Source organism: Taurulus bubalis (genome assembly GCF_910589615.1).
Source record: "Taurulus bubalis genome assembly, chromosome: 16".
NCBI lineage: Eukaryota > Metazoa > Chordata > Actinopteri > Perciformes > Cottidae > Taurulus > Taurulus bubalis.
This window is the reverse complement of record NC_136604.1, coordinates 2,113,917-2,130,361: the sequence shown is the minus strand read 5'-3', so window position 1 is coordinate 2,130,361 and position 16,445 is coordinate 2,113,917. Positions and strand designations below refer to the sequence as shown.

General features: G+C 45.3%; 1 protein-coding gene across 1 annotated transcript; it reads right to left on the bottom strand.

The window, feature by feature from the left end:
• Positions 1-843: 843 nt before the first annotated feature.
• Positions 844-15,029, bottom strand: gatad2b (GATA zinc finger domain containing 2B; the record flags this gene model as incomplete). The annotated part of the gene is made up of 10 exons (XM_079231624.1): positions 844-980; positions 2,213-2,420; positions 2,828-2,938; positions 4,000-4,202; positions 4,289-4,649; positions 5,288-5,458; positions 8,429-8,557; positions 10,103-10,234; positions 10,599-10,728; positions 14,650-15,029. The coding sequence occupies 10 exons, from the start codon at positions 15,027-15,029 to the stop codon at positions 844-846; spliced, it is 1,962 nt and encodes a 653-aa protein (XP_079087750.1).
• Positions 15,030-16,445: the final 1,416 nt, after the last annotated feature.

Genomic DNA, 16,445 nt, shown 5'->3' with positions numbered 1-16,445 from the left:
CGAGATCTGAAATGAAGAAACGATGAGGACCTTTTGATGGGGAATGGTGGGAGCCGACTAGCAAAGAAAAAGGTTGTCCGAACTCTGATCACATAGGATTCTCTTCTGTACACATCTGCACCTTTTGTCAGTCATTTCCAGTTGCTCTGAAGGGAGCAGGGTCTCTCCTCGTAATGTGTGATGCTGCATCCGATTCCAGGTTGAAGGTGTTGGAGCTGAAGCTGAGCTTCTTGAAACTGGAGGACACGAGTACGGGGCTCTGCTCTCAATGCCGCTCTTGGGTTGGTTCCTATCTGAATTTTCCACATTGTTCCTCCACGTTAGCGAGCTAACACTTTTTACAAAGCTTCAAAGTTGTTACACTTTATGTTGCATAGCAACCAGACGGCACCCTGTTGATCTTCTGTTACTAGCAATAGTCACATCTAAGCTTTATGATCGAGCGGAGAAAGAAACCTACATGACCTCGGCCTGAAGCGGCGCTGCCCAAAGGAAAGGAGAAACGGACCAAACACTTATAAAAGAGAAAAAAGCATAATGAATAACTGAAGCAAAAATGGTAGTTGCAGGTATAATAATAGTGCTACCAACAGCAATAATAATGGGAATTATAATTGTTAAACAACGTTGACGAAGAAGAGTTTTACTATAATAAGAACATTTGAGATGACAGTTTAGTGTCTTTGTCCGACTTGGTGGGTTTTCACGGGTTGGTTTAAGGTAGGCACACGGACAGGCACTGCATGCGATGGGGCTGGCGGGGCGGGGTGTTGGGCGGGGTGTTGTTGATCTGGGAGTGCTTCATATGGGGTAGGAGGGCCGGATGGGGGGCTTCAGTGGGGCTCATTTCTGTCCGGTGATGGACTGCGATATGGATCGAGGAGGGATCATGTCCAACAGGTACTCTCTCTGCCGGTCTGCTAAGCTGGAGCTCTTATGGGCTCCAACTGCCGCTGGGTTCAGATAGGCAATGTTTAACCCTGTGGGAACAAGACAGACACGTCTATCAACACCTGACTGACTCTGCAGCCTCAGGGCTTATTTATTAACCTGCAGAATAACCATTGATTTATTTAAAACCAGCTTTGTTAGAGACACGCTTTTAGCCCCATTGAGTTAATGCTGGTTTATGCTTAATAGAGTTCAAACCCCCAAGAGGTTATTCATATTATTAATATCAAATATCATTATTTGTTGTCTAATGGAATCGCTCAGCATGCTGGGAACTGGAATGAGCTTTACATAACTGTAAATTAAGTGCAAGAAATCTGACCCCTGGCCTGATGGTGGCTCTATAATCAACAAAAACAAGGCCGGCCTCCCGAAGGCGAGTCCAAGGGACTTGGCATTTGACACATATCCAACTCAACTTGCTCAATAAATACCGCACTATAAAAGACCACCATGATACTTTTTTTGTTAATTTGCATTATCTGAGAAACAGTATAATTTCCATTGTGTTCAACAGAAATTTCACTCAAAACCACCAATGTCAACCGTTTAGATGAGAGATAAAGTCAGGGATCACCAGTCAGTAGGATTGGTACGGACTTTTCCACATTTCCATTTCAAAAGCCATTAAGCTAGCTTGCTTTTAGCATAGCTAAACATGTAGTTGTCCAGCTTGTTAAGTACAGAAGAAAAAAAAAAGCCAGAAGAAGTTAACGTTGAAGTTAACAAATGTTACTTCTGAGTAACTGGAAGACGGAATGAAAGGAGACCGGTGTGTTAAAGTGCAGCCTGCTTTCTACTGGGCCGAAGGTCATGTGAGGGAAGCAGCTCAACTCTGTAACTCCACACTGAGACCGGACCGAGTGTCTTTAAACATGTTTTACAGTCCAGTTAAACCTTTATTCTGATATCAATAACTGAAGATGAATGAATATATACTTTATTAATCCCCAAGGGGAAATTTGGTGTTGAGTAGCAGCAATTTAAAGACAGAAAATGATCAACTTCATAGTTTTGAAACAGGAGCTTGGCTCAAGCAGGTTTTGGGGCCAAGAGGCTCATGGGACTTTGTCAAATTGAGTACAGCTGTTATTTAAATGTGTCAGATGCATAATTAATCAAGCTGAAATAAACAGAAGTGTCAGATTGGACATGGATCGGAATCGGGAGACGAAAACACTTGATGGGGTCATTCCTGGTTAACATGAGCTGATTCTCACACACACACACACACACACACACACACACACACACACGGTACCTGGGATGTTGTAGATCTGGCGACGGCTGTCATGCTGCATTCTGTTGCTGCTGCTGCCGCCGCCTCCCCCGCTGCCACAGTGCTTGGCGTTGGTCATTCCCATGAGGCTGCTGGCCACTGACAGCTGGGAGGCCTGGGCGAAGTTGGACAGGACGCCCCGCGCCGAGTTGGACAGACCTCTCTGCATGGAGGCCTGAGGCTGGGGCGCCTGAGGACGGCACAGACATTAACTTCACCATCACCGCCACACAGTGCACACATCCCCGGTGGTGGAGAGCAGATGCTACGCATTATCAAGATCCAAAAAGATTTGCTCACTAATTTTGTGAAGGGCTCATTGCTGGGATAAGGAATCAAAAAACAATCAAACGCAAGTCCAGGACAAGCAATCCTAGGCACAAAATGTAAATACCTTTATTCTACATAGCAAAATATACTTAAATGACCAATGTACTTGACCCCGACGAAGACCTGAAGGATCCAAAGAGCAGCTGAGTGTCATTACCCAGACCAAGCAGTGCTTCCACTAAAAACCTGGTTTAGAGGATCATTTCAAAGCTACAGGCAGACACACGTACTAACACTACAGTCACGTGTGAAGCGGGTTCGCTGTACCTGGCGGAGTGCATGATGTCGGATCATGGAGTCAGTCTTGGAGGCGTTGGGGCCGGTTGGGGCCGAGCTGGGAGAGAGGGCCGCCTGCTGCTGCAGCCGCTGTTCAATCTCCTGACATGGAGGAACATTTAGGAACGCACACCGATTAGAACCGCTCAACACACTGTGGCCAATAGTTGCTTTAGAGCAAACCCCGTCATGTAACGTCGCTACTCGCTGTGTTTGGCAGGATAACAAATACAACTCAAGGTCCATCAAGGTCAGTGTGCACTAAATACACCAGGGCATCCAATACTTTGTGCCGTTTTCTTAATCTAACATTTTTTTCCCACCAAATCATTTACAAAAATCCCAACAAAATCCCACGTTAAAACACAGAGACCTTGAGGAACGCCATAAGTAAAGTCATGCTGTGATTTGATGATTAGAAACTCTAGACATTTGGTGATTTCAGTAAGAATTGCAACTTCTTCTTTTCAATATACCTAGAAAAGCTATAGGTCCTCTGAAAGTAAACTGTAGTTTATGGTTTCAAAGTTTCATGAGGCCGTTTCATTGTAAAATTAGTAGTTTTATACAGTAACAATGACATGGCTACTATGGTGACGAACATCGCACATGAATATATCGGGCCTCATTGGATCCATAGGAAATGAGCTGTCCAGTTAAATCTATGCAATCGTCTTTAAGTGGTCTGTAAATGAAATAAACTTGAGTCATGTCTCTTCCTTCTTATCTCTGTTGAGTTGCACATGCACAGCACCGATTGGGCTCACATGGAAATGGCGGCAGGGTAAAGGCAAAGTGAACGAGACAGAATACACTCATCAACATAGAAGGAGGAGGTGTGGGGATTAGGTACATTACAGTGGAGCTTTAGACCATCAGTTCCCACGGCTCAGCCACCGCCCAGGAGGGGAGGGGACGGGGGGGAGAGCCTCTCAAACACAGTAATGCTGGCCGACGTGTTACCATGTTAAACTGCTCTCATGTTCATTCCTTCAAGGCGCAAATGTGCACAGAACGCAGTGAGAGAAACCCTTTACTACAAAGCAAAATGTCTTATTTCAAAGGGTTGGGTGCAATATCAGGATGATATTCAGTGTAATAGATACTTATGCTAATACGAACACTAGAAGCATGTATTGGCTGCGCAGGCCGGTGCTGCTGACCTGCTCCTGCTGCAGGGCCTTCACGAAGGCGTTCTTCAGCCGGTTGGTGTGCTCCGCCTTCAGAGCTTTCTTCTGATTGGAAGTCATGCACTGCTCGCAGAGGATCCGCCCACTCTTCTCCTGCTTCCAGTGGGGGGTGAAGTCGGTTCTGCACTGGGCGCAGAAGAACGGCTCCATGCGCCCCAGCGTCCCTCTGAGTTTACCTGCAGAGGAATGTTGGTGCATCCATCAGTTTGGTCTCTCAGGTTTGAAGACCTTAAAAGAATAATCTGAACTGTCGGCTGCTTACCCTGACTGTCGAGCACACTCTGCACCACCTCTTCCAGACCCACCATGTAGATGAACTCGCTGTTGGCGGCAGAGGGCAGGAAGTGGAGCAGCGGGGCCGGGGGTTTGGGGGGAGGGATCTCCAGCAGGGTTTTCTCCAGCTGCTTCCTCAGGGCCAGCTTGGCCGCCGCCTGGCTGCTGGCCTGGTCGGCCATGGAGCTCACCCCTCCTCCGGCCGAGTTGGACATGGTGGACGGGCTGACGGCCGAGGCTCCGCCCAGGCCGCCCCCCACCCCGCCGGCTGCAGCCGCCTGCATGTGGGCCAGGTTCATGTACATGGCACTGGAGCCTGAGCGCTGGGACGCTGCCACCTGCTGGCTGGCCTGCAGGGAGACACACATGCTCTATTGCTTAGGAAAGTGAAGTCGAAGGTCTGAACACTGCGGTCACAAGTTGCGTGAGTGAGGAAATAAATAAATATCTGCCGGACCTTGCTACATTAAAGTCAGGAGATGTTGCTACTATCTCCCCATAAAAAAAAAACAAAGCTACGATGTGTGTTAATATCTATACATGAGGTTTAGATGACACATCCTGTGTCAGGCCAGGGGTCAATACACACGGATTATTCTCAGGTCTATTGGGTTGAGTCTCTCTTTAGAGAATGAACATGACTCAACTGTTTTTCATTAGATTGGAAACACCTGAAGAACCTTTAGTAGGAAAGCTAGAACTATAAATGGTGTTTGTTACATGTCGCAAAAAATGAAATAAGCAACACTGTGCAAGGTTATGTTGTTGGACTGCAAATTTTAGAGTTTTTTTTACCTCCTGAACAGAGTCTGAAGTTCTGGTTTCACTTTGATTCACTATGGGAGCTTATTATGTCAGTTAACAGTAAAGCACACCGTGTATGAATACTCGTCTTCCTAATGTGCCGCTCTCCACCACTCAGTTACTGTTACTGATGTTTGTAATGTTAAATTAAAACTACAACACAAGAAACAATGGTTGTGTCTACCTGCTGGTAGCTGACGGGGTTGCCCATGCTGTTGGAGCCGGAGCGAGACATCCCCGGCTTAGAGGAGATCCTGTGGCCCTGCAGCTGGGCTGGGTTTGGGGCGATGACCCGCTGGGACATCATCATCGGGGGCAGGCTGGCGTTGGCTGATGACCTAATGACTGTGTGACCCTATAGAGAGGAGACAAAGAAAGGAAAGGCTCAACATACAGGAGACATGTCATTCATTGCTCTTCATTCATTACATTCTGCTTGAATTAATATCAAAAGCAGTGTAGCAGTGTGTTGACTCCTGGGTATCAGAGGGATTTGACTCGCAGGTGATTGGTTAGCGGCTCGGTTCTGGTGCTGAACACCCAGTGTCCTGTTCACCACCTAGCTAGACCTCACCTAGCTAGACCTCAACCTAGCTAGAACTCACCTAGCTAGAACTCACACAGCTAGACCTCACCTAGCTAGACCTCACACAGCTAGACCTCACCTAGCTAGACCTCACACAGCTAGACCTCACCTAGCTAGACCTCACACAGCTAGACCTCACCTAGCTAGACCTCAACCTAGCTAGACCTCAACCTAGCTAGAACTCACCTAGCTAGACCTCACACAGCTAGACCTCACCTAGCTAGACCTCACCTAGCTAGACCTCACCTAGCTAGAACTCACCTAGCTAGACCTCACCTAGCTAGAACTCACCTAGCTAGAACTCACCTAGCTAGAACTCACACAGCTAGACCTCACCTAGCTAGTCAAACGGTCCTGCACTAAATGCTAACCTTCAACTTTAGCTGGTGCTGGTCTGTATTGCATTACACTGACATGCCTTTCTAATATTTAGTCCACCATCATTGATATAAATACTGTGGACATAATATTAGAAAGACCTGTCGGTATGACGATGCCATACAATTTATGAGGTATGAATAACAATATCAAAATGTAAATCATTACTGTATAGCGGTCATGGAGGGAGGACTCACTGCAGGGTGGTTGTGTTAGCTGGAGCTAGATGGACCTAATACACTGACTAGTGTGTGTAACTGTCTACATCTCTTTAAGGCAAGACAGTCTCCTTCAGACCAGTGGAGAGAAAACAACCAACAAACACATGTGTGTTTATTTTACTACCATGTTTCTTTGCATCTGTAGATTTCTCTTAAATCCAGCAAAGTTAGCATGAGATAATGCCTCATCTGCATACATCCACATGGAGGTGAGCGCTCCCTCCATGCACTCTGAACCAGTGTGTCCCGTGTAGACAGATGCTATACTCCGTGTGGGCAGCAGAGGGCAACAGCTGCTTGGTGAGTAAAGTCACAACAAACCAGGCAGAATATCAAAGACACAGAAATCTGCTGAATATTTAATACCATCTCAACATGTAATGGAGGAACGGGGCTACGTCATGCAAGAACAAAGGCTTCCAGCAGGAGGCTGAGCAGGACCTTCTACATGCATAGCGTTCTCACAGACTCATTGTCTCCACTAAACCCAGTCCTGTGTTGAGCAACACCAGCGTGTTCATGTTCCTCTGCCTGAACCTTTACCCTCACATACATACAGACACTCAGAGGGCCAGAGATGAGAGCTTTGGGGAACCGGAGCCTGGGGACGGATGATGCTCACCTCTGGAAAAGGTTAGGAATCCTCCAAATGAACATTCAAGACCCACAAGTCCAAGACAAGACTAAGCACAGTCACATTTGAGTTAAAAAGTGACAACAATAAAGTCCTCTCCCAAAACCAAGCTTGAAGAGTCCTCCAGTGATTTAGAGCATCACAGGATCCTAAAGTCAGCGCTGAGAGGCTCCAACAAAAGGAGTAGTGTACCCGCATCTTATTATTTGCTAATGAACTACTGTATACCACTGAAAAATGAAATCTCATACTCTTGTCAAGGCGAACTCTCAAGTGACAAAAGTCATCCAAACATTAAAACATTAAGGGTGGGACGCCCACGGCTACATGTCGCTATACTTTCAGGAGTCATACATGAAGCCTGAGGTCTCTAAAGCCCTGAGAGCATCAATCAACAATCAACAATTGGTGGAGTGAGAGAGAGCTTGTTGTTTTCCCACCTGATTCCCTCAGGACAAATACTGTCATAGGGATGCTACTACCACTGCTACTGCTACTACTACTACTACTACTACCACTGCTGCTACTGCTACTACTACTACTACCACTGCTACTACTACCACTGCTACTGCTACCACTACTACTGCTGCTACTACTACCACTACTGCTACCACTACTACTACTACTACTACTACTGCTACTGCTACCACTACTACTACCACTACTACTACCACTGCTACCACTACTACTACTACCACTACCACCACTACTACTACTACTACTACCACTACTACTACTACTACTACTACCACTACTACTACCACTACTACTACCACTGCTACTGCTACCACCACTACTACTACCACCACTACTACTACTACTACTACCACTACTACTACTACCACTACCACCACTACTACTACTACTACTACCACCACTACTACTACTACTACTACCACTACTACTACCACTGCTACTACTACTACTACTACCACTACCACCACTACTACTACTACCACTGCTACCACTACTACTACTACCACTACCACCACTACTACTACTACTACTACCACCACTACTACTACTACTACTACCACTACTACCACTGCTACTGCTACCACTACTACTACTACCACCACTACTACTACTACTACCACCACTACTACGACTACTACTACTACTACTACCACTACTACTACCACTACTACCACTGCTACTGCTACCACTACTACTACTACCACCACTACTACTACTACTACCACCACTACTACGACTACTACTACTACTACTACTACTACTACTACCACTACTACGACTACTACTACTACTACTACTACTACTACCACTGCTACCACTACTACTACTACTACTACTACTCTGTGTCTTTACAGGATGGGTGGAGTTGTGCTTTACTCTGAAACGACTCCCAGCGTCAGACAAGGAACCGAACCAATAAGCAGTATGGATAAGCGTACGACGATGGATAAACTCTAACCCATCGCTATACTGTTCGTGCAGTAATGCATCCTCTGGAGGGGAAGAGGTGTGATGTAGAGGAACACAAACCTGTGCATTGCGGAGGTTCTGGGGCTCAGGGTTGTGCAGGCCCGGCCTCACCGGCAGCTTCCCCAGGCCAGGAGAGCTGTGGATGGGAGGCGGCTGCACAGAGGAGGCAGAGTTCTGGACCACTGGGACCTGCAGACATCACCACAGCATTAACGGGCTGCAGGAGTTACTTCAACAGATCAGATGACAGTATCCATTCACATCTTAACCATAATGACAGCTAATCTGAAAAGAGCATAGCAAAGACTTTACTCGTTTCTCCTTTTTAACACTTCAGTAGCAGCAGACCAGAGAAGCCAGTCCACCAATCAGAGCGCATCGTGTGATGCGCTGTGTGTTTTAAATGCAGTAAAGCTGGGGAAGATTCCACTTTACAAACCAATGCTGGTCATACCTACACATACATGTACTTTGAAAAGGCCCTGTTCCTGACTACATGTAATCACATATTTTAGTGAGATGAAAGGAAACTAGAGCATTCAAACATGTAGAAGGAGTGTGTGTGCGTTGGTGTGAAGGAAGTCTGATTGTTGTATAGAGGCTGAATATAAACACTGACACAGCATATTGTTTTTTATGAATTATTCTCAGTAGTGACTTAAGCACGAACCACAAAAGAGTAAAAAAAGAGTTCTGATCTTGAAGTCAGGTTTGGGGAGCTCTAACGTGATCAGCCATTTCTTCTTTAATACATCTGATTGACACTTGTTATTTCCCACTACACACTGTAATATCCTGTGAATACCATTAGGAATGGAGATGCTACTTAAGGGACATTTTGCTTATTTTCAACCTCATCTCAACCTAACCTAACCTGACGCAGACTAGAGAGATGCTCTCAGCTTTTATAGTCGTCACAATGCTGCTCAAAAGCTTCCTTTCCAAGAGAACAGATGTTATGGATAAGGATCTGTTACAATAGACTTTTTACAATACAATGTTTTGGCTGACTCGGATATTTAGTTGTATTTTTGGGTTTAGGTGTACGAATATTTCTCTCATTGACATTTTGTGAGTTTATTTAGTTTCCTCGTCACCGAAGCGTCCCGGCCCACGCAGGAGCAGTTAACACAGCAGGAGGTCAGCTTCCTCTGGGAAATGGATTTCTTTAGAGGACTACATTTAGCATCAGCACTGAAATCCACATAAAAAGGACGTCAATGTTCCCTTTGTGTCATCCTGGTCCAGCTGGGATCAGAATACAAAACCATTTATCTGAGTGGGTTTTAACTAATGAGGGAACATGTGGCCAGAATCCTCCTCTGTACAGTTTAGAAAAAGTCCTGTTTAAAGTTTTACGGAAGAAAAGTTTTAGCATCAAAATATACTGCAAGTACCAAAAGTACTTGTTATGCAGAATTCTCCATTTCTGAATAATATTTTATCTGATTGGATTTAAATTAAAATACTGATGCATTCATGTGAAAACATCACTACCATTGCAGATTGAAAAAGCCAATATATGATTATATATATATATATATATATATATATATATATATATATATATATATATATATATATATATATATATATATACACACACACACACATATACATATATATACACACATATACATACATATATATATATATATATATATATATATACTCTTATATATAACTTTATTGCAGAGTGTCCAGCAGTGGAAGAAGTGCTCCAGCAGCACTGACCTTCTGCACCACGTTCTCCTTCTGCATCTGACTCTGCCTCAGCTTCTTGAGCAGCACCAGGCGAGCCTCCTCCAGACGCAGCTCCTCTCTCAGAGCTTTGATCATCTGCTGCCGCTCTTCTCCCGTCTTCCCCTGGAGAAAATACACACACACACACACACACACACACACACACAACATGGAACACACACTTTGAACTAAACAGCCTGCCTAAAACAAGGAGTTATAGTAGCTACTTAAAGGAGGTCTCTTTCATTTTATACATTATTTCTGAGGTGGTGTGTTATGTTTCTCTTAATATTCCTTACTCAATTAAAAGTTTGCATTCTTTATGGTTTCCCGTGTGAGGTGCCACTGACAGCCCTGTGTAGTACAGCCATGTTGAGCAGCTTTCATTTCTTCCTAGATAACTAATTATGCTAATGAGCCAAGGACAATACAGACGTCATGTCCTGGCGGTGCAACACAGCTGTCCATTACATTCCCGAGGGCTCACCTTGAACAGGTCCAGGTTGGCTTGGTGCAGGCGCTCCTCAGGGCGAGGCGTTGTTCTGGGACTGGACGCCTCGTTGTCTGACAGGATGATGACATCTGGAGACGGAGTTCGTCTCTCATGGTCCGCATCGCTACATGGGGGAAACAAGAAGAGCAAACGTTTAGCAGAGTTTTGGTGAGGCATCCACCTTCATGCCTTACCACCTTGTTCAGGTTGGTTGTTGTGACTGCACTAACACTTGCAGCTGCATCACTCTCTCACACTGTGTTTTGTTTCTTACACCATTTGTTGTTCAAAGCTAAATTTAAGTGCAAGTGTTAGTTAAGATCAGATCATTTTCTTTCTTTTGTGCTCATGTGCACTCGTATGGATGATGTGAACAGTAAGAAGTGATGTAAGTCCATCACGTGGTGGAAACATCATATTATAGTTTCAAGGACGAGGTGCAGTATTCAGTATACAGGCCCCTTCAAGTCTTAAGGTAAGGCTCACCAGGATGCACCTGAGCTCAGAGGAGAACCAGAAGGCTCTCATGTAGTCAGAGATTTTGGCTTTTCAGTTTTAAGATCTTTACGTGATTTCATTCAATTGTAAATAAAATATATAAACATCCATTCCTGTGGAAGAAGTCTGACTCTATTGAGGCCTTTCAATACAAATATAAAAGTAATTGTTTCGCCTAAACTTTTGGAAGTTACTTATTTTCTGAATACCTTCAGAATAAAAGCAACTAACCTTAAACCTTCTGGCGGCTCAGTCTCAATAAATCTATTACGCCCAGTACTTCATGTTTGTCTACCGGCAGCAGCGCTAGGATCCTACTGACCAGAGCAGCGTCTGTGTCTGAGGTCAACGGATGTGAGGCCTAAGCTACTGTAAGCCTTTCTATTGAGTTTCCTTTGAGGAGTAAGACAAGGAAAACTAAAGTCTTGGTTCAGACTGCAGAGCCTCTGTGTTGAGGGTGGATGAGCATCGTTCAACATGTCCCGTCTGCACAGTGGGATTGCTTGATGTCTTCAAAAAAAACAACAATTTTGAAAAATATATTATTGTGTGAATTGATTGCATCTAAAAAAGAAAAAAGCCGCTGAGTAACGGCCTCAGGGACAGAGGGTGCTGATGCTGTACAGATTGCAAAGCCCCATGGGACAACTTGGGCTGCTACCTCCGGGGCTGAACAGAGCCTTAAACCAGGATTATTTCTAATGCAAGGAGCCACTTCAGGAGTTGCAAAAAAAGAGTCAGAAACGATGGTCCCACCTGGAGTAAAGAGCCCATGAAGCAGGCAGGCTTCAGCGCTCTGCTTTGGACACCTTGTGACCGGCAGCTGCTGCCACGGCGCTGACCAGTCCCCTTTCATCTACAACGTTAACTCTTTCCCACGGTGTAAGCTGGTGATGAAAATTTATTGGGATATGCTACCGTCTACTGATATGCTACCGTCTACTGATATGCTACCGTCTACTGATATGCTACCGTCTACTGATATGCTACCGTCTACTGATATGCTACCGTCTACTGATATGCTACCGTCTACTGATATGCTACCGTCTACTGATATGCTACCGTCTACTGATATGCTACCGTCTACGATATGGTATAGTCTACTGATATGCTACCGTCTACTGATATGCTACCGTCTACTGATATGCTACCGTCTACGATATGCTACAGTCTATGACATGCTACAGTCTACGATATGCTACAGTCTACGACATGCTACAGTCTACGACATGCTACAGTCTATGACATGCTACAGTCTACGATATGCTACAGTCTACGATATGCTACAGTCTACGATATGGTACAGTCTATTGATATGGTACAGTCTATGACATGCTACAGTCTACGATATGCTACAGTCTACGACATGCTACAGTCTACGACATGCTACAGTCTATGACATGCTACAGTCTACAATATGCTACCGTCTACTGATATGCTACCGTCTACGACATGGTACAGTCTACGACAGGCCTGGCCAACCCGCGGCTCCCGAGCCGCATGCGGCTCTTCGCCTGGTTTCATGCGGCTCTTGCGTTCATATCGAAGTTTGTGTTTTTTTTTTTTTTTAATCTTTTTATTGATTTTGCAAATACTTTAGACCACTGGTGTCGAACTCAAGGCGCGACGGCTTGAAAGCCATGAAATCGCGACCCGTTTTCAGTCTGTCAGGACGGTCATTTTACATGGGCAAAAAATAAATAAAAAAATCCTGTGCTTTTATTTTGAAGGGATTTTTTAATGCGGCAGAGTGCAATTTATTCAATTTCAGTCATATTGATGTATTGTGCTGTAACTCTGTTACGTTGTTCATTCTGGTCACATGACATCTATTCTTCTGTCCATCCTGGAGGGGGATCCTCCTCTGTTGCTCTATGAAGGTTCTTCCTGTTTTCCCTGTGAAATGGTTTTTACTATCTTTATTTGGGGAGTTTTTCCTGATCTGATGTGAGGTCCCGGGACAGGATGTTATGTTCCAGATTGCACATTTTAATTTGTGATTTTGGGCTATATAAAATAAACTGAATTGAATTGAATATTCACACACTCCTCAATGCTGCGTTCACAACACTTTACTTGCGTGAGTTTACACATCGGACTATTTGTGATAGTTTGCTTCATTCCCAACCTTTTTTTTTTTGTTATGTTCAAAAAGGCTGAAGTTATAACATTATTATGTGTGTTGTATTACCTTGTATCCTTAAGAAGCACTTTTGGGTTTTTAATTGAGTGTGAAAGGGAATATTTCTGTGTTTGGCATACTGTGATTCTATCTCACTTTCAAACGGCGCCATATTTTCATTAAATCAAATTGAGAAGTTGAAAATGTTCCTCGCTTTGGTCGCGGCTTGTCATTCAGGGTGATGGTGGTCCTGCAGCCAGACCAGTTAAACCACTGCCCCAGACCACATGGGGGTGTGGGTATGATGTGGGTCTTTGCGGTAACACAGTAAAAAATGTGGCTCTTAGTCTCTAACTGGTTGGCCACCCCTGGTCTACGATATGGTACAGTCTATGATATGGTATAGTCTACTGATATGGTACAGTCTACGATATGGTATAGTCTACTGATATGGTATAGTCTATGATATGGTATAGTCTACTGATATGGTACAGTCTACGATATGGTATAGTCTACTGATATGGTACAGTCTACTGATATGGTACAGTCTACGATATGGTATAGTCTACTGAAATGGTACAGTCTACTGATATGGTACAGTCTACTGATATGGTACAGTCTACGAAATGGTATAGTCTACTGATATGGTATAGTCTATGATATGGTATAGTCAACTGATATGGTACAGTCTACTGATATGGTACAGTCTACTGATATGGTACAGTCTACGATATGGTATAGTCTACGATATGGTATAGTCTACTGATATGGTACAGTCTACGATATGGTACAGTCTACGATATGGTATAGTCTACTGATATGGTACAGTCTACGATATGGTATAGTCTACTGATATGGTACAGTCTACGATATGGTATAGTCTACTGATATGGTACAGTCTATGATATGGTACAGTCTACTGATATGGTACAGTCTACGATATGGTACAGTCTATGATATGGTATAGTCTATGATATGGTACAGTCTATGATATGGTACAGTCTACGATATGGTACAGTATCATAGACTGTGTCAATTTGAAGGATTCCGGAAAGCCTTTTCTTAGCAAAAATATACATTTTAGATTAGGTTGTCAAACTAACAGTAACTAGGAACAAATTAGGATACCGTGGCCTGAAAGTATCTCACATTAACCGTCAAATGATTTTAAGCTAATTCGGTGTCTCTCTGCATATCTGTTTCTGTAAGAACCGCTCTGTATCATTACATGTATATGATGTATGATATATACATAAACAATATACAAGTCACTTTGCTGTACAATTAAAACAAAAAAAAGTGTTGAGTCTGTCTATTGGTGAAATCACAGTCTTCTAGGTAGTGAGCAGCTAGCTTGGTAGAACAGCTGTGGACATGATACTCTTGAGTCTCAATGCTTCTTATGCGTAAACACTGTATTCTCACCATCTTCTCCCAGCGCTCATATCCACCGGCTCATCCAGCATGTTTTCCTTCCCATTCTTACTGGGTCCAAGATGGCTGCCGTGGCCTCCCAGCCTCAGGCTTCCATTCAGCTTCTCCTCATAAGCGGCACCCATTAGACTCTGGTGGTGGAGGGTGCTGGCTCCGGGCCCCTTTCCGTCTCCCATGGGCCCCCCGACCTCCATGGCTGCCAGGTCGGCGAGGTCCTTGCGTTTAAGTAGTGCCAGCATCTTGAGGCGCTCCATCGCCTCGTGGCCTTCCATTTTGAGGCGCTTGGCCAGCGCTTCCTCTCGCTCGCTGGGTGACTCCAGGCCTCGCTTCAACAGGTTGAGCCTCAGTGCCTCCTCGGACATCCGCTCCATCCTGGAGGAGACGGGAGACAGCGGGGTTAGCAGAGCCACATCAAACACAAACAAGCCGGATCTCAAGCCCCCTGCAGGGAATCATGTCAAACACACAAATATACTGCTGCTGATGTCTGACTGCGTATGACGGCAACGCAGAACATGTGTCAATGGCAACACATAAAAAAACACATTGAATAAGTGTTTGAAGGAAACACTGCTAATTATCAACCGGCACTGTGTCACCATGTGTGACTATCTATCCACTTCCTACTGTGATTGGTTCTTCTGGTTGAATATTGCAAACAATTTTACTATTTGAGGATGTAAATGCGTCAGTCTGGAGTTCACAGCCAGGAGTCAAAGACACCTGGACAGTTCCCCTAACAGTTACACGCAGTAGTTTACACCACTGTAAGAGTCTGGATACGTGCAGATGTTCAGCATGGACCCTGGAGGTCTTGGGAAGTCTGCTGGTTGCTGCTTCATTGTACACAGAGTGAACTTTCACAAGCTGAATCCTGTGATGGACAGAGACGTGGGTGGTGGACACAGAGGGGGGTGGTGGACACAGAGGAGGGTGGTGGACACAGAGGAGGGTGGTGGACACAGAGGGGGGTGATGGACAGAGAGGAGGGTGATGGACACAGAGGAGGGTGATGGACACAGAGGGGGGTGGTGGACACAGAGGAGGGTGATGGACACAGAGGAGGGTGATGGACACAGAGGGGGGTGGTGGACACAGAGGGGGGTGATGGACACAGAGGAGGGTGGTGGACACAGAGGAGGGTGGTGGACACAGAGGAGGGTGGTGGACACAGAGGAGGGTGATGGACACAGAGGAGGGTGATGGACACAGAGGAGGGTGGTGGACACAGAGGAGGGTGGTGGACACAGAGGAGGGTGGTGGACAGAGACGTGGGTGGTGGACACAGAGGAGGGTGATGGACACAGAGGAGGGTGGTGGACACAGAGGAGGGTGGTGGACAGAGACGTGGGTGGTGGACACAGAGGAGGGTGGTGGACACAGAGGGGGGTGGTGGACACAGAGGGGGGTGGTGGACACAGAGGAGGGTGATGGACAGAGACGTGGGTGGTGGACACAGAGGAGGGTGGTGGACAGAGACGTGGGTGGTGGACACAGAGGAGGGTGGTGGACAGAGGAGGGGGACGGACACAGAGGAGGGTGGTGGACACAGAGGAGGGTGGTGGACACAGAGGGCAGTGGGACTTGTTTTTGTCCTCTGCTCTGACTCAGCTGTGGTGCTGAGTGTTACACACCAGCTCATCTACTCGACAGTAGAACTGGCCTGACGAAGGAATCATATTACTCATGATTGTATAATGAGGGGGAAAAAGCAGTTACAACATTGAGTATTTATAAAAACTAAAAATATCTATAGATAAGAAAAAGCAGGATAGTGAGGCACATGA